Raw genomic sequence first — 19,343 nt, 5'->3', positions numbered from 1 at the left:
GCTGTGCGTGTCATTCTCTCTATGTCTAGTTGTAATTTTATTGTCTTATCCCAAATCAACCACAAGATGGGGACAGTGTGGTCTTCAAGATGTTGCGATGTCAAAACAAAAAAACTTAGTGACAGATGAGAAAATTTAACTAAAAGGTTAATTTAATTGCCAGAATAAAATGCCTAAATTCAAGTGTGCATGCATCAACATTTAGCAAACAATTCATACAAGTTTCAAGCCTGAATGTTGTTGTGTACCACAGAAGCCTATGTATAGAAAAACCTTGAGCTGTATCATCACGCAGGTTCTGGGATGTTTGGTCTGTGTCGCAATGCGCTGACATGAATGTAAATATTTTTGGTTAAAGGTGACGCAATACAAGGCCCTTTCACAAAATTGTATGGTATCTGAAAGCTGAAGAGAGATAATGCAAACAGCCTGTAGATCAATACCATGTAACCCCTCTTGTTTTTGTCTTTTTACGTTGTTGATAGAGCTTGGCAAATGTCACATCTAATCAAATGTGCTGCATTCATGTATGGTAAAATAATAGCATTCTGAATATATTTTTTACTTTTTTAAACAAAGTGGGTTACAATAACAAAGGTTTGCTCAATCTGTGCTCATGCATGCTGGTACGCTACAAATGAGGTTGTCTAGACTTTGGCTGAATTCTTTCTGAGCAGTGTCATTCTTATTCTATTCCCCAACATAAATTAGGCTAGTTTAATCTAATGAGCTTTAAATACACACACAAAATTAAATTAGAAAATATAAACCAAGAGAGAGAGAGAGCGAAAAAACGCCCACTTGAACTTTATGAACTTTAATCTCCCATTTGACGCAAATGCAGCACCACTAGCCTATTCCTCCTTTGGGCTCGTTCACGTGCGTGGCTGACCTCGTAAATAGCGGTATTTCTGACAGTCCTGGAAGGCAGCACAAGTCCATCCTCCCCATCAGCAGTCTGGTCAACAACATTTCTCCTGCTGGAGCATTTCACCAGCCAGCAAACTTCAGCGACCCTCTGCGCTTCAATACACCGACATGGATGCCCTCAAGTCGGCTGGGAGAGCTATTATCCGGAGCCCAAGTATGGCGAAACAGTCGTGGACTGCCGGGAGACATAGAAGTAAGAATTCATTGTAGAAATAAGTGTTGTTCTTTAACGGGGTGCTACGTTTTCCACTTCAGCCGTGCCGAAGTTGACTTTTGCTTCCCCCGCTGTGCCCGTGTTACCCAGGCTACATTACTTCATAGAATAATAGTCACTATAACATCCAAGCTTACTTCACCAAAGTTTAGCTTTTTGCTACAAAAGCGACACATAGCAACATGTGTTGCCCCGGTGTTTGACTGTTGCGACGAAGTTACATAGATTACGTTTGTTTGACATATTTTTTATTTATAGGCACGTCTCATATAGTTTGACAAAGTGACTTATTTTTTTGCGCTAGCCAATATACAAAGTGGTTGCCTACTTTAAAAAGCGAAGTTTTTTCCTCTTATCTGGTTCTGTTTTGGGGATTTTTTTTATTCCTATTTTATCTCATGGAAGCTGGGTAAGCCTGTTCGTTTTTGCACTGCGGTTTTGAGGAATTTGCCGGAAATAAATGTTATTCTGAAACTTGGCAGGATAAAGACCCTGGCAACAACAATAATTACTCCTCATTAAAAGAAAACATGACTTTGTATTGCTGTTGGAAACTCTTGAAGGCAGTTCATTCTCAGTGGTAGGCTGTTATTGCTACATAAAGAATAATGTTTTCAATAGGGTTTACTGTATTGCCTGCCTTGTTATTTTACTGACTCCTGCTGTATTTTGGAAAATCTTCCATAGCACCCTCCTCTTTCCATCCATACTCCCAGAGGAAGTGCAGAGGTCAGGGTCGGTGGCTGAACTAGGCTATTTTGTGTGTTGCTCAAGGGCACTTTGGCAGCTCAGGAGCTTTGCCCACAATGCAACATGATCATGAAGCTCCTTTAAGGCACTCTGGTTCCCATTGTAGGACTGGAGGGCCACTTTGTAAGCTAAATCTCTCTTGATCCCGGCTGTAAAGTTCTGGGGGGGAAAAGCTCCCCTGCTTGTTACCATGAGGACATGCCAGGAATGCTGCGAGTCAGTCAGTGCGTGGCCCCGGTTGGCTTGGGTTCAAGTTGCTCAGTTTGAGATTCCATCAGAAAAAGTCATTGTAAAGCATATGTATTAGATAACAGGGTGGGTTACATAAATATGTACTGTTGTGTTACTATGTAGAACCTCTACTGGATCACCTGGAAAAACCCCTAGACCTCAGGAATTTGAGATACACTCCGACACACATATTGCCAACACATTTCTGTATTATGGTTGTCAGAGGCTAACATAGTTACTTCTGCATAGCTATCCCAGATGTGAGTGCTTGCGGTTACAATGGGGCAACTTTTTTTCCACTATATACAGTATAAATAAATGTTCTGAAATTGATCAAGTGTTCAAAGGTTTACTGTTTAAATGCTGCAAAGTAAACGATCAGAAAGTATGGGTGTGACATGCATGACCTCTCCGGAACTCTTCGCACCGTACAGAAACAATTTTAGCTCTTTAGATATCATCATTAAACTTTGCAATTTGATCATTTACATTTTCTTTAAACATATTAGTCCAAGAAAGTATCATGAATCAAACAATGAACACATGAATCACTTCAGAATAGTGCTGTGAATGATTGTGGAAAGATAAGTTGATGTAAGTGCTTTTAGAAGTTGACATTTTTGGTTCAAAGTATTGAAAGAAAAATCTTATGTTGTGGTCGTTTAAAGATAGTTCCACAGGACACAAACGGAAACGGTTTAGTCAAATAAACAACTAAATGCACATTGGGCCTTTTTCATTTATACTAGAAATAATACATGTTATGGAAGCAAACTTGATCAGTGTCAAAAACAATGTTTTTGTCTCGCCTTAAATGCAGTACAATGCCTTTCTGATCTAGTTTATTCTGACTCGGAAGGTGCCTGATTATTAGTGGAATTAAAAGCTTCCTGTAAAGGCGCGTGTGGCCCACTTGTTACAGGAGTAGTGTATTGTAGTATTAGATTACAAGGTCTTCTATGCCGGGAACACATTCCTTACCAGCACTGACCCATTTCCCCACTGCCAAACCTCCAGGTCTGACTGCTGGGATCAGAGAATGATGTACACTTTGAATATCATGTGAACTGACAGGATAGAAAGCCAACAGGGGTATAGTGCCCGAAGACCAGCATTTCTCAAGGAAACATCGGCATTAATGGGGCATTATAGGCTAAGACACTTCTCTTCTCGTATGTGCATGGAGGAGAAACCCATTCAAACGCATGGAGACCGCCCCATTTCCTAGGCAAGGAAGGGCACTGCCAGCTCCTTTTACGCTTCTGTATTCTTATTGCCCCAGTCCTGGTCGCCCTAGACGACCCCAAACCTGCTACTGCCAGTGTCAAGAACCAGCCAGAGGGTGCTTGTCTGCAGCAAAGATTTGATCTTTTCCTAGGGACCTTCTTAAATGGGAGCGTGCGATTCTGCCAAGCCAGCAACACTGCCGCGCAAATGACCCCTCCAGCATGGGAATACTTCTACCCAATTTATGATGCGGCTATTTCACCAAGTGGTGGCACTTGCTCCCCAGTTAGCTTCTCTACCGGGGTAACGACGTGTTTCAGTCACGCACTACTTTCAGTAAGATACTTCACTGGCGAGATGGTATATGAGATGGCTGCTAGAATCAGTTGCCTGCATTACAATAGTGTAGGTCTACATACTGGTTCCGTCCTGCATGTTGAGCAGGTTCCCCTTAAAAGTTCAATGATACAAACACACTGGCTCTCCAGCCAACCCTTTAAGCCTGTTATGCTAATATGGGGCTATATGAACCATTCAGACCAAGACCTGTCGTGTTGTTATGCACCTGTACAAACATTGACACCAGCTGAGATGAATTTGGATTCCTTGAAACCTGATTTTCTGGATATAAAGCAGTGGAGTCAAGCCAAATGGTGATATAAGTTAGATTATTTTGAAGAAAGAAAGAAAAATGTTATTTGGCTGTTAATCCTGGACTGGTCCTAAATTGTAGGGCCACAGTTGGTGGTTTCCACAGTGATTCAGTGTTTGTTGTAGACACACAAATCAGCCAGGGTTTGAATAGCCTGTCAGTCGGACGCCTTTTTTTTGGATCAGCCCATTTGTTGTCACAGTGTTCAGCAAAGACTTTTCTTGCACTGTGATACATGAACTGATTTGACGGATGTCCGGAGGGCTGAGGAATGTGGTATCATCTTATCTTTTTCTCAAATGTCCACCCCTCTATTATGTCTTTCTCGCAATCTCTTTCATCTCAGGACTCTTCCACTTACTTTGCCATCACAAAAACTCCTCTCTTGTTACTCCAAGTAAACTATTTCTGCAGACAAACCGCTGGTGAGGTGGACTTGTCTGCACAGCCTCGTCACCTGGTTTAACTTGGTCTCGGTTCACACTTTCACACAGCTGTTACCTTTCAGGTGTCTCTGTTGATTATCTTAGATCACAGAGCGCTCTGCCTTTCTCTGGCTGAACCGGACCGGATGCAGGATAGACTAGACTGAAGAGTGATTCTAGTGTTTTATCTAAAATATGACACTGACTTAGTACTCGGTGCAAGTCCATCTCCACTGTGATGGTTTTGAGTTTGACCTGTACCACAGTTGGTTCAGAAGAGTGTGAGGGCGCTTTCACACCTGCCGTGTTTGGTTCGATTGAAACACTTGGTTTACACCTTTTTTGCTGCGGTAAAAACGCAATAATCGTACTCTGGTGCGCACCAAAAGTGGACCAAACAAGCGTAGCAAAACCTTTGTTGAATAGGTGGTGTTGGTGCCCTTCCAAGCAAACTCTGGTGCGGTCAGTTTGTAGTGTGAAACCTGACCGGAATGAATCGGACCCAACTGCACTGCATAATGAGACCCCATAGTAAGCTGCGGATTATGGGATGAGGAAGCCCATCCACTTTCTGTAGTTTCTTTCTGTAGTTGTTCTGGCATGGACAATCTGACCCATTGTAGAGCAGTTGAGGAATTACGTTATTGCTCTCGCCCCAGACACGTATGCCAAACCAGTGAAAAGAATGTTCTTACTTGGCTTATGCTGCTGCATTTTGGTTAAAAACTAAACCATGTCAAGTCAAATCTGGTGAGAACCAAGGAAGCAAACAGGAAGCGGGCTATCAGGTGTGAAAGATTTTACTGAACAGTCTGTGTAACCTGCTTCAGAAAAACATTTGGTTTTGTTATTCCTTGGTGTACTGTATAGGGCTGTTTCTGAAACACATGTTTGAATACTTGGGAAACTTAGGAATTATTTTGTACATGGGTCAACCACCTGCAATCATCCGCTTTAGGGTCAAACTATGTTGAACTGTGCCTGTCTGGTTGTGACGATGGGGGGGAAATGACACCTCAACAATTGGCACAAGTAATTCTGTTTCACAGCAACAAGTGCTTTGGCAGGTGACCACTAAAACCACCATAATGAAAGCCAGGAAGCAGACATTAAAGACAACTTAAAACATCACCACAGAGAGTCTCACAGGAAGGTTGGTTTCACAGCTCTGTGTGTCAATTGGTTCCTTTACATCTTTCAAAGTGGCGCGAGGCCTGGCGTAGGAAAGCATTGAATTGTTTGGGAAGTTCATCTAAGGAAAAGCTCTTCGCTATGACGACGATGAAATAAAATTCCGGGTGTCTATGCCTCAAGTCTTAAAAAAAAAAAAACAGCGTGTGTGTGTGCGTGTGTGTGTGTGTGTGTGTGTGTGTGTGTGTGTGTGTGAGAATTAATATCAATCAGTAGCATACAAATTATTCATACAACACAGTCTTATTTTAAGCTTCAAATATATAATGTTGGCTTTTCGCGTAGTGCTGTAAATACTGTCAAACTTTGGGAAATGTTGAAAGTCTTGGGCATTAAAAGCTGTCATGTATAATGAATTATGGCACTTTGTAAACGAACCATCCTGAACCAGCAGTCGAGTGTGTGCGTGTGTGTGTGTGTGCATGAGTATGTGGTATGCACTTCATCCCAGAGGAGGTAAAATGCAAGGAGGATAGATTTCTGGGTAATGGTGCTGTTTTTCTTCTCTCGGCCTTCCCTAAACCCCCTCTCCCCTCCCTTTTTCTTTCTTCGAGGAAATCTGTGTAAACACTGCCAGAGGGTCAGGGCCAGCCGGCCGGCACCACACAGAAAGCTGATAAGACTCCACATGGAGATAGCAGCAGCTGTTCCTTTAACACACTGACAGTTTGTACACACACACCACCATTTCTTTGTGGACTTTGTGGACTGTTTTCGAATTCTTTGAAACTTAACACACAGCTGAAACAGTAATGCACGTTGACAGACATCTAGGGTCTACTTTTGGAGAATCTGTTATGGACTGTTGGAAAGGCACAACAGACTTCCTTCTTATCACAGTATGTCAGAGTCCATGTAAACTTGCTGCTAACTCTTTCATTGTCCAGCCCTATACGTTGCTTAGGAGTTGAACTATTAAACTTTACATTAACAGAACCTCTGACCTAGATACCCTGTTTTCCCATTTTCCACTTCAGGGAAAGAGCGGATGAAGTGGCCCGACTTTTAAGTTCAACATAGGCTGTTTACTTTCCCTCCGATCTGTGTTTTTCTCAAGTGCTTTGAACGTTCTCACGACTAGCGTAATTTATTTTGGAACATGGAGTGGAGAGGGGGGAAGCAGGAGAGTCGTCTGTGAAGCTGTAACCGATAAATATTTGATGGTTTTTGGATTTTGATGTTGTGTTTCCCGCGGATCAATTTAATGACCCGCTTTTTATTCTGAAAAAAAAAATCTTGTTTTTCTCCGTAGAGCTTCCAGAGAACTGGACCGACACACGGGAGACCATCGTAGGGGGCATGACCTTTAACCTCCGTCACCTGGGCATGACTCTAGTGGACCAGCCCAAAGGAGAGGAGCTGTCGGCTGCTGCAGTGAAGAGGATCATGTCCACGGTGAGTCCTGGATGATGTCATTCAGGATCATCATATGTGTAATATCACTAAGATATGGTCTTTTTTTGGGAGCAGTGGGACCATTTATTAAACATATTATTAAATATTTAAGAGGAGACACTGCCAGAAAAACAACTTATCATTATCTATTTTTTTTTCTAAAGCACTTACAACAACTTGACTTCCCACAAACACTCTTAACAGTATTCTGAAGGCTATTACTGAAGGATTTGTTCATATGTTAATTGTCTGATTTTCTGATACATTTCCCTCTTACAAACAGGTTGAAATGTTTTTAAGGCCTGTTTATAGCATTTTTTGATTTATAAAATGAAAAAAGGATTTATCCAAATGCTGTTCTTGAAGAACTTTGGATACTAATAAAAAAAATCATATTAAGATTTAAAATGTGGCTTCATCAAACACATAGATTTTAGATTTTTAAAGAGATGCAAATGTAGCATAATTATTCACACATATGCATATTTATTCGATGGCGCTCCACTCCGAGTGCTCTTTTAAATTGTGGATCAAAATGGTTTTAGAGCCATGAACTGCTTGAACTGTCCATTCTCCCATAGTTCAGCACACCAACATGTTAAAAAAATAACTTCTTCTTTTCTTTCTGTAACAGGCTAAGGCCAGTGGGAAGAAGCCCCAGAAGGTTGCTCTCAAGGTTTCCCCTCAGGGAATCGTCCTTTACGACAGCTTGACAGATAAACTCCTGGAAAACGTCTCCATATACAGGTATGTGCAGATACACTGTGAACTCTCTCCGTGGCCTCTTAGTATGCTGTCCCTCTAACCCCGTCACCTCTTGCCTGCAGAATATCCTACTGCACTGTGGACAAACTGCATGATAAAGTCTTTGCTTATATCGCTCAAAACACCCTGAACGGGACCCTGGAGTGCCACGCCTACCTCTGCTCCAAGAGAAAAGTGGTGAGTTGTTTGACTACAGATAAGATCCATTTAGATTCAAATCCCGCTCAGCATCAGCTTGTTAAGTGTGTCTTTCTCTGTGGCTTGAGGGGTTGTAAATCTTTTTCTTTATGGTTGGTTGGATTATCTAATCTAGCTTTTAGTTTCACTTAACCAGAGTTTGTGAGCTCTCAGCCCATTAAACCGATGTTACCTATGACACCCAACAAGCACCCAAGTGCCTTTTATTCATTGAATTGCTTTTTGATCGAAAGAAAGTGGCCAGAAGCTCTCTGTGGAATAGACATCGTTTTTCCTGTAACTGTGCTCTCCTCAGTGCCTCTGACACTGACACGCTCCCCTTTTTAAATTGGCTACAAGGAACTTTCAGTTTGTGTTGATTCCAGCAGCCCCGGTAGTGTTTTTTTTTAAGACACCCAGAGGTGCGTGCCGATCGCGCAAGCATTTGTTTTGGAAGCGAGTGAAAGAAAGACCCCATGGATTGCGATGTGTTGATGTATTTCTATGTGACTGTGTAAGATTAAAGATCACCTATTGTGCTAAATGCACTCTTTCTTTTTTTTTTCAACACATCACCATATGACGTCATAAGGGGAGAAGCCCCACTGGGAAGTTATACTTGAGGAAAGGCATTAACAATTACTATATAAAAATAGCATTGTTTTTTTGCTTATGGTCTCGTTTTGCTGTGACAGCTCATGTATGATCATTGGAGGACAAATGAGACTGTTTCATAGACACTTAAAGGCCTCACGTAGTCACTTAACTCGCCCAGAGCTCTTGAGAGAAACACCCCTGGAAGTCTGGCTCCTCAGGTCGTCGGTCATCTCCCCTGTGCTCCTGTGTGTAGACAAACAGAAGGGCACTTTTCCCTCTCATCTTCCCCTCCTCCACACTCATCCATTTCTCTCCCGGGATGTGATAACGTGATAACACCCCACTTCCTTAATACTTCCCTCTCTCTTATCGCGGTTATGGAGACAGTCCTTGCCGATGACCTCACTCTCGTCCTCTGCTCTAGCAGCTGCCAACTCTGATAGGACCATTGGAAAGACCTTGCTTTCTTTCTGAACCGTGTTAAAATTAATCTCCTTTTATGATTAAAATGCATTCTAATCTAAGCGGCGCCGGGTCTAGTCTTAATGAACACATAGCATTATCTTAATTTAAATAAAATAAATCAGATTTTCTCAGCTGCTTGGAGAGCACCAAAATACGTTGCTCACCTCAAGTGCTAGTTGTTTACCCTTCGTGATAATGACTGTAGATTATAGTTGGAGTCAGCGATGTTGGAGAATGCTTGTTGTCAAAATCAGTGACTGTATCTTCTCACGATCCATACCAGACCGTACTACTGAGTGTGCCCTCAAAGAAAATCTGGTGTTAATATACACAGCCTAAGCTCTGTAAACAGGCATGTAAACAAAGAAGGCCCACCATAGCTAGCAACATGCCTGTTTACAAAGCCTAGGCTGTTTTGTTAGCAGTAGATTATTGTCAGCAAACTTTTTCTTACCGATTGCATCCTTATTTTTTGCATTACAATCACAGATGACGTACTATCAAATGTCTCACTTGGAGCAATGACCGTCATTGTTTTGGTAAATTCCCCCCCCCAGCCTTGGTCTGTAACAAAGTGCGACTTTCTTCCTGTCTTCCAGGCTCAAGCAGTGGCTCTGACCGTAGCCCAGGCCTTCACAGTAGCTTTTGAGCTGTGGCAAGTGGCCAAAGAAGGTAGGCGACATAACCCTTTGTCACCCTCTTCAAGTTCTGGAAATGACACACACACACCATCTCAAGGGAGTGGGGGGGAAGGGGGGTTCCCTACACACACAGACACAGACAGACACACAGATAGAAGTCACAAGTCTACGGAGGAGTAGTTTTATCAGCCCCTGCTTCAAGGACGTTGGTTGATATCTCTTGTTATAGGTTTTCAGTAAACAAGATTTGACCTGCTCGTGTTCTGTCTCTCTGCACGTGTGTTCCTCTCTTGATTTATAGAGAAAGGGAAAAGATCCAAGTCTGGTTCAGCGGGTGAGGCCAGCAGCAGCTCCCACTCAGAGAGTTCCAACAGCTTGGGGAGCCTCAAAGGGACAGGTGACAAACACACACACACACACACACACACACACACACACACACACACACACACACACACACACACACACACACACACACACACACAAAAACACTCAAAGCTGCATCAATAGTCTGTTTTTTCATCGCACTGAGCGAGACACGTGTAGTGTGGTACAGCCTGGTGGTATTGACCGTGATAGAATTTAGATTTGCAGATTCATTTATTTTATGTTGTGACATTTTATTCCTTTTTTAATCTTATTTGTTGGGCACAACGGGGACGTAAGAGACATCAATAAAGGAAAGATTTAAAAGTTCTGAATGCCAACTTCATAACTGAATACCTAAACACACACACACACACACACACACACTTTTAATAGAAGGAAATGACCAATGCAGACCCAAAACCTATTGCCAGGTCTACATCTGTAGACCAGAGTAGCCTTCTCTACTCTGGGGATATGCTGGTGCTAACCGGTGCTGAGGGGACCAGTCTGCTGTGCTGATGGTGCTTTACCCAAGCTAACCGATGCTAACTTGGTTCATAAAGCAAAACTGATAACTGTACACAGCAGGCAACAGACACATAGGCTATTCACATAACTTAGGTGAGCAAACTGTGACTATTATGTTTTCATCCATCTTAATTTCCTCTGTCCGTCGCCCCGAAGCGAGTGACGTCGGGAGGAGCAAAAAGTTCAATACTCTCAACTCCTGCGGCGGCCCGCTCTATGCCCTCCGCCGGCCGCCTATTATCGCCTTGTGAAATACATTGACTTTAGCGAGTTTACAAACCAGTTCTGTAAACTGGTTAGTAAACCCTTTGTATGTAAACAAAGTGGGCCCACCGTAGCTAGCAACAGGCCCATGTACTAGGCTGTGTATAGATAATTGATTTTTTTTCTTCATATGGACAGGTAGCAGATTGTGAGTTATTATTTTGACAACCAGAATCGTAGACTCCACCTTTAATGAAGAGGAATGGTTTTGAAAAAAAGTTGGAAGAAATGGGATTTAACAACAGAGTCTATTTGTTTGTTAAAATCTAGGTCTGAATCAAAGATGACAACGAAATTTCTAGCATGGGGGGAAAAGCCTCTTCTCGTCCGGTGCGACACCTACCACACTAGTTACACTTGTTGCAGTTTTCTGTTCATAGTGATTATCACCCTTTGATGTTTTGTTTTGTCCTTTTTGTTTTGTCTCTTTTTAAACATTACAATCTAGATTGAGCAGAGACATACAGTATTACCCGCCTATGTTACAACACTAAAAGGTCATTCCTCCCTCTCCTCTCTCCCCGGTAGATGTTGCCACAGACAATCTGCTGGACTTTGAGGATGACGTGATCTTGTCAGTGGAGACCAATGGTAACATAGAGGAGGAACAGCTGGATAACCACAGGCCCAATGCAAATAACAACAACACCCCCGCCTTGGTAACCATCCTCCCGTCCTCCCAGTCAAGAAATCGCTACTCTCTCCTATACAATTTTTTATAAAAATTTAAATGGATTAATGTCCGCAGATCTGGGAAAATTCTTTATATAATATAAATATAGAAATGTCTCAAGAATATCTCCAATCATAAGGCTTCAAAGCTTTTTAAATAAAGTTGAAAATAACCTGAGATATTTAACTTACATTTGTTTGTGTACAGAAAAGTATTAGCCTACTTTTTATACCTTGACATTTTTCTTGGAACTTGAACAGATATTATGTACACAAGACAATGTAAGTTAATTATTTAAGTTTAATCAAATAAACCTTTTTAGACTAACCTGTGATATTTGTACAGGTCTTTAAAGCAATACACCTTGTTTGAAATTGCAAACACCATTCCTCCATGTTTACGTAACATTATCTTGGTGAATATTAACCTGAAATTCTTCTTCTTTTCTCTCCAGGAAATAGAAGATGGTTTGGATGAAGCTTTCTCCAGGTGAGATATGTGTCCCAATAAGTGAATCTAATCCTAGTTGATTCTGTCTCTGCTTTGTCAAATCCTCCAGTAAACTGTTGGTAGTCCATCCTCTTACTGCCTGTGCTTACAGCGCCACCTACTGATGATTCCTGTGCACTACATAATACAAATCCCCCACTCTGCGATTTAAATAGAAGAGTGAGGGAAAACAAAGTGGATGATCTCAATAGAAAACTATATACAGTACAGTCAATGAGAAATCATTCGATGGCTACACTGTCCTCAATCTCTTTGTGTTGTTTGTGTCTCCAGCTGTGCTCTGGATAGCTATGGTTCAATGCCAGGTAAAGTTGAGCCACCACCGTTTAGAAGCCTCACTTATAGTGCTAGTAGTCTTAATCACTAACCCCAACCCTTAATCCATTCCATTCAATCACCCCCCAAACCCCAACAACACTACTGCTGCTGCTGTCCCCTACAGGTCATTAATGTTAGTCAATAGTGTGAAATAGCTTATTGTGTCTCTCTTTCCCGCTGGGTCCAGAAGAGAAAGCTCATTTCAAAAGTATTGAGTTTCAGTCAAAATGAAAAATGTCAACGAACACCTGCCCCTGTGCGTCATCACCAAAAATAGCCTCTTTTTTTTCTTTTTTCTTACAACTTTTTTTCTTTTAAAGTCTGTGTTTGCCTGTCAATGAATGGGTCTGAATCAGTGAGGATAGTGTGTCTCCCTCTACACACACACACACACACACACACACACACACACACACACACACACACACACACACACCTTTCTTGTGAACTTCAATTCGCTTTCTTTTTTTGGGTGGCTGGTGTAAAAACCAGTGCAGTGGGTCACTCGAAGCAGCATTTATCCCGCGTCTCGAGTGAACTCAATGTTTTGACGTAATCCTGTTAACCCTCCGCCCCACACTTTGTATATATTATTATCACACACACACTAGACGGCTAGACTGAGTGGCCCTTTTATAATGAGAGGAGAGTGAAGCTTTAATTATATACAGGCTGGTCTCGGAGGCTGAGCAGCGTTACAATCACTGTTTGACCCAAACTTTTATAGGAATGAGATGAGGAGCACCAACTATTCTAGCTAAGTGACAGTGGAAAAGAAGAATTAGGCTATAAGAAGTGTCTCTGGACACTCGGAAAGCTTTCTGGTTTTATTTATGAGTAATATTTCTATTTCTTTGTAACCTTCACTCAGTCAACAATTCAATCCATGTGCCCTTTCTTACTCTGGTAAATGTCCGTGTTATGGATGAATGGTCATTCAGAATCAATCCGAGTGTTGCTTGTGAGCCCCTTATGTGGAAAGATTTGATGCCTTTCCAAGAGAAGGTTTAGGTTTGTATGGAAGAAAAACACATTGTCATTGTCATATTATACCATTAAGGCTATAGTTTGAAGTCTTGATTATGTCATAACCTTACTCATTCAGCTGTCTCTAAGGATAAGGTTGGTCATGTTTTTGTATTTTTGTTACCGTCAACAAATCCCAGAAAAAGACTAGAACCTCCAATGAATGGATCCTACCATAACAAGTATCCTTTTCCCTATGTGCCACACAGAGCTCCATGAACATGGGCACAGTAGTTCATTTTGAATTAATCCTACACACATCACCCCAGTGTTGTAAAAGTACAGCTGACTTAGAAGCGTAAGGGACTATTAGTACAGTTTCAAAGCCAACAACCTCTTAACTGAATGTCAGCTAAAACCAAAGAGCTGTTTGTGGATGACAATGCGTCCCCTTTTTCCAGTCTATCTGAAGGAGTAGACGCACAACCACAATTATATAACATTCAATGATGCCAGCCTTATTCTTGTTAGATTTAACCATTTTTGTCAAACTGTAAAATGTTTAAAATGTTGCTGAAGACTTGTATTGGCCTTTAACACAAGTTGAGTTTTTGACACACAAAGTAATTTTTTTGAGCATCTCCGCTCTGTCTCCTCAGACTGGCAGTGTCGCGTACTAACCCCCAGGTCCTGGACATTGGGGTGACGCCCCAGGACTGGCTCACTGAACCAGACTGGGACAACACCAACGGAAACAACACTCCCAACAGCCTCAGCCCGTTTGGGGACGATATATTCGGCTTCTGACCAACGTACCACAGCAGAGAGAGAGAGAGAGATCGGGGAGGATGGCTGTCTTCAAGTCTTCCTATGAATGAACAATGTCAACTGTGTATTTAAGATGAGGCTATGCAGTAAGTCCATAAGGGAATCAGTGTAGGGTGGCCTCTCTTCCCCTTGTTGTTGCACTCTTCACACAGACCCTTATTTGTGGAAATACACCAAAGCAATAATAGCCCTCTTTTTTTTTAAGGTAACCACACCTGTACTGTATATTCTAAAAACTCACTATATGTTCACAAAGTCATCTAATGTCCGGATGTGGCGTCCCTTTTTGTTTTGCTTCCTTTATGTCTCTAGTTATAATTTATAGTGTATGTATAATAAATATTTTTTTATGGATGGATGTAGACGAGAGTAGGATTTAATTCAGACCGATGTACAGACAGACATTATCAACTGGCCTTAATGACGGCAGGACAATCAGCCATACTATATCTTTAAGTCTACACAGACGTCAGTGGATGTAGTTCATTTGTCCTTCCACCACCCAGAATGGAAACAGATTATTTTGATGTCTTAAATCTGAAAATCTATCTAGTTTATTGTATTTATATGAACTTTATGTAGCAGTGGCTCATTCCAGACATTTTGTTCCAGGCCTTTCCTTTTTTTTCACTGTTATCAGATTCTATTGTGGCCATTTCATGTACATTGTAATCTACCAGCATCATACAGAATTAAAGTATATTCATGAATAAGAAATCCACCATTTTGCTTTCATATTAGTTCATTCTTGACAGTTTTACCACAATGTTGATTTAGTAGCTGCTCCGGAGATTTTTATTTTTAACTGGCAAACTTTTTTATGCAAATGAAGATCATAAACTATTTGTATGTCACCTCTCAGACACAAGATGAGGCTCAAAGTGCCTTACATAAGAAGGCATTAGAAATAAATGAAAATGTATAAAATATTTAAAACATGCCCTACGTTCCAATACCCACACTTGCATGCCATTTAGTATTTAGTATGGCAGAAGAAGATTAAGGATGTCTCAACACAAGATGTCAAAGGGTTGAGTTCATGGCACAAAGTTATGGTAAAATAGTATGTCCAAATTGTATGCATACTCCATGCTAATTTGATATTTGTAATGGACAGCTGCAGTTTGTAGTATTAGTAAAAAAGTATGTGATTTGGAAGCGTAGGGATAGTTGGAGAACATTGGTAGCAGAGTGGTTACTGCGCATGCTTTGAAATTTAAAATTGCTGGTTTAATTCCAGCCTATTGATTCCCCCTCTCTCCTCCCACGTTCATAAAATATCTTGGAAAAAATAAAACATATAAAATGAATTGTATGCTAAGCAAGGCTTAGACAGAAAAAAATCCAGAAAAATATATAGGATGTCCCAATACATACATGGCAAATGCAGTATGCTAAAAATAACAAGACGCCTTGTTTTCATTCATTCATTTTTTCATTTCTTCTTTAATCAAAAAATAAGAACGTAAGTGTGACACAGCATACAAAAACAAACACAACTACACAGACAAAAGTATTCAGTGTCACAAACAATATTTATGAATAAGTGAATCGTATGTGTCCAAAAAGAAGCAGGAGGAAGCCAAAGCTTATTCATTCAAACAGCTTATTCAACTGCTATAATTATCTTGTGCAATTTCAGCAGTTTTAATGCCCTATTTCTATAGCCTATTTACATCAAATTACCAGTGAGGACCTGTGAAAAATAACCACTTATCAGGCTTGATCTGCACATTTCTTTGTGTACCTGTGTGCAGACCCATTACCACCATGGTGAATAAAAAAAACAGAATGTGTTGGTGTTTAATAGGCCATATCACCTACAGTATTTACATCAAATTATTTACATTTATACAAGTCGATTAAGTGAGAAGATAAGAAGAAGAAATCATACACTATACACACACATCCAATTGCATGCATCCAGCATACAATAGTAAGTATAGTTAAAAAAAATAGTATGTGATCTGGAACGCAGGGACTGTTCACTGACCACTGACTAACTCTGAGGTGAGATGAAGGTGCAGTGTGTGCATAGCAGCAGCAGGGGGCAGCCCTGTACCATCCACACAGTACATTACAGTGGAGATGACTGCCTGCTAGCAGTGTCTGATGCTGGTCACATCTTCAGGTCTGGACCAAAAAGACAAGTGGTTAGTACTCTCCCATCGCCAGAAGATGATGTTACAACGTGTCCAATTGTGTCTCATAAGCACGTCCTGGCCCTGCTATGCTGTGCCAAATTTAAAGTGACAGTACGAGGGTCAATACATGCAACTCCATTACCTCAAGGAAACGTTGTCGGTTATGAGGAAGAAACCATCGGAGGATTTGTGCCAGATTGATCCATAGACCACCAGCCAGAGGACATGATGGAGTATAGGGACCACAGCATGTCTGGCTTTGTCCTCACAGCCCTCCGCTCCACACAAACACACACACACACACACACACACACACACACACACACACACACACACACACACACACACACACACACACACACACACACACACACACACACACACACACACACACACACACACACACACACACGTTTCCCTGCCATGTTCTGTATTCCACCCATGTGTGTGAACCCGGACTCTGGTGGGTTGAAAGTCACGCAGCCCCCTCCACCCCACATCCCTTATTCTCTCTGAACAGGCTCTGGCTCAGTAAAGCAGGGCTGCTCTTTTACAATTCGTCCCGACAAGCTTACTTAAGCGCCTGCATTATTGAACAGTTTTTCCTCAAAGGGGAGGCTGCCCTGCTGCCTGTCTCACTCTCTGTGAGTTGGATGAAAGCATAGCAGAAGCCTTCTCTCGACCAGACAAGTGGAGGGCACATCCTGTCGCCACAAACACATTTCAGTATAGGGCTAAAGACTCAACGTTAGTTTTGGGGACGAAGGTCAAGTGATTCAGGATATACGTATAAGGCAAGCATGAAGTCAATATACGTCTTAAACTGACTTGATGTCCCACAGTCCCTTTTACTTTTTCTAGTTACTGTTTACTTTTTATCTTCTTTTATCACCATGATAAAGTATCTCATTTCCCACCAACACAACAGCAGTGAGGACCTGTGAAAAATAGACACTTATCAGGCTTGATCTGCACATTGCTTTGTGTACCTGTGTGCAGACCCATAATAAGCCATAACCACTATGGTGAATAACAAAAAAACTCTCTGCTAGAAACCAGAATGCATTTCCTGTTTAATAGGCCATATCAAAAATAGGAACTAATGCGCTCATCTCACAATGTAAAACTGCTTGCTGAATCTTTCACAAGCACAAATGTTGAAATAAAGATGAGGACAGCAGCACTCCCCCAAGTTTACTACTTTATTTAGTTGCCAGACAGACATTACGGGCCAGATGACCTTCCTCAGTGTGCAATGGCAATCACCTAATCATCTATTTAATAGGCTAAACAGAGAGAAAAACCTCCCGACAGTATCCACCCTCATCTTTTAGAGTGTAAGGAAGACTGGAAGAAACAGCAAATCATGAATATGAAAAATGGCAACTGTATGATTTAAAGGAATAGTTTGACAACAATTTTGGGATATACGCTCGTTCACTTTCTCCCAAAAATTGGAATGAGAACATAGAGGATGCTCTAGTTTGCGTCCATTAAATGTGAAGCTGTAGCCAAGAGACAGTAAGCTTGAGGAAAATGCATGACTCCCACAAAAACCACAAACGTGTCACAGTCAGCTTCGCAAATCTTGCTAGCTGTATATGTTACCTTTGGACAGAGCTAGGCTAGCAGTTTCCACCTGCTGCAAGTCTTTACGCTAAGCTAGGCTCAACATCTCGTAACTCTGAGTGTGCGGTATAAGTAGTATTTCAAGGAAACCGGATATTTATGTAAGGCGTTTAAACTCAGGATGTGTAGTTTTAACAGCCCTGTTTGTGAATTAGACAAAAAGAAAATATATAGCCATAAGATTCAACTCCCTTCAAAGAGCCATAACTCCACAACACTATATAAAGGTTAAGCCCATTTCCCAAAATGTCAAGTGTTCCTATAAGTGATGCTCCGGCTCACCGTGGCCCCATTTTCTTTAGATAACACACATAAAGGCAAATGACACACTGGCACACACACACACACAGGCACACGCACGCACACACACAAATGCATAAAGGAAAGCCTGTTTACCATAAGCATTAAATTCAAAGGCAAACAGGGACATTGAAGTTGGCTTGTGGTCCACTCAGCAGCAGAATCTGACCAGTAAACAGACATTGCAGCGGTCAAATGGGGTACACAGTGGTTATGTCATGCACACACAGACTACTTCGCCGGTGTGTACTTGGGGTTATTGTTCAGCTGAGACAAGCACTGCAGCAGGAACGGGCTCAGCATCGAAGAAACATTCAAGCGCAACTAATCCATAGCTTTGGCTCCGAGGAGAGATGAATGTACAGCGGGGCCGCAATCGATGTCATTCTCGATTCACACGGCCAATAAATTGCGTGCATAATGTGAGCTGCCAGCCGTGGTGCATTGGAGCAGCTGGATGGAGGAATGGTGGCATTTGTTTCGCATTGTCCCTGTCTGAAGATACTGAGATAGAGGGAAGCAGAGACGGAGGGCCCTATGAAGACATGGGAAAGGGAATAGAGCTGAGTTTTTAAAGTGCTGATGCAGATGCCTGATTGTGTGGGGAGTAGTGAACTACATGTAATTTAAGTAGCAATTTAACTACATTTTGCAGTAGCTTGCTGGAAGTTCAACTACATTCATATTTGTTTTTCAGGTAGATAATATAGTTTTTTTCTCGTTACTGTTAACTACTGAAACAAACTAGCAAACATTTTTGGGCCATAAAAGGAAAGGAATCATTTTAATTGAACCATTTTTTCTCCAATTGAACCCTCATTGACGACATGGATTGTCAGCTCACCTTAGTTTTGTAATGTTTTTTTTCTTTTAATTTGTTATGTGTAATGACTCGGGGGTGGGGTGGGGGGGACACAGGTGCGGACCCAGGGGCTTCTGAAAGTTATCCGCGGAGAGATAACTACTAAATCGCTAATGCGAATAAGGGGGAGGGGAGAAAACTAAAAAACACAGAACTGTAAGGGCCACACAGGCTACCTATAACACCCTAAACAACAAACTAAGCCACCGCTGTCAAGCAGCTGAAAGAAATGACACATTATTCAACAGTTATCTTGGAACAAACACAGAGAGCACTCAGAGAGAACCTCTCA

The 19,343-nt window shown here is 41.6% G+C and overlaps 1 protein-coding gene across 1 annotated transcript; it reads left to right on the top strand.

Moving 5' to 3' along the window:
• Nucleotides 1-990: 990 nt before the first annotated feature.
• On the top strand, nucleotides 991-14,801 carry ldlrap1a (low density lipoprotein receptor adaptor protein 1a). Its single transcript, XM_080045773.1, has 9 exons — nucleotides 991-1,123; nucleotides 6,873-7,015; nucleotides 7,650-7,762; nucleotides 7,843-7,957; nucleotides 9,619-9,691; nucleotides 9,962-10,057; nucleotides 11,350-11,480; nucleotides 11,949-11,983; nucleotides 13,948-14,801. Exons 1-9 carry the CDS (start codon nucleotides 1,039-1,041, stop codon nucleotides 14,093-14,095), a joined length of 939 nt encoding a protein of 312 aa, XP_079901899.1. The 5' UTR covers nucleotides 991-1,038; the 3' UTR covers nucleotides 14,096-14,801.
• Nucleotides 14,802-19,343: the final 4,542 nt, after the last annotated feature.

The sequence above is a fragment of the Ammodytes marinus genome (genome assembly GCF_949987685.1).
Source record: "Ammodytes marinus genome assembly, chromosome: 17".
Lineage (NCBI taxonomy): Eukaryota > Metazoa > Chordata > Actinopteri > Uranoscopiformes > Ammodytidae > Ammodytes > Ammodytes marinus.
This window is presented reverse-complemented; position numbering and strand designations above follow the sequence as displayed.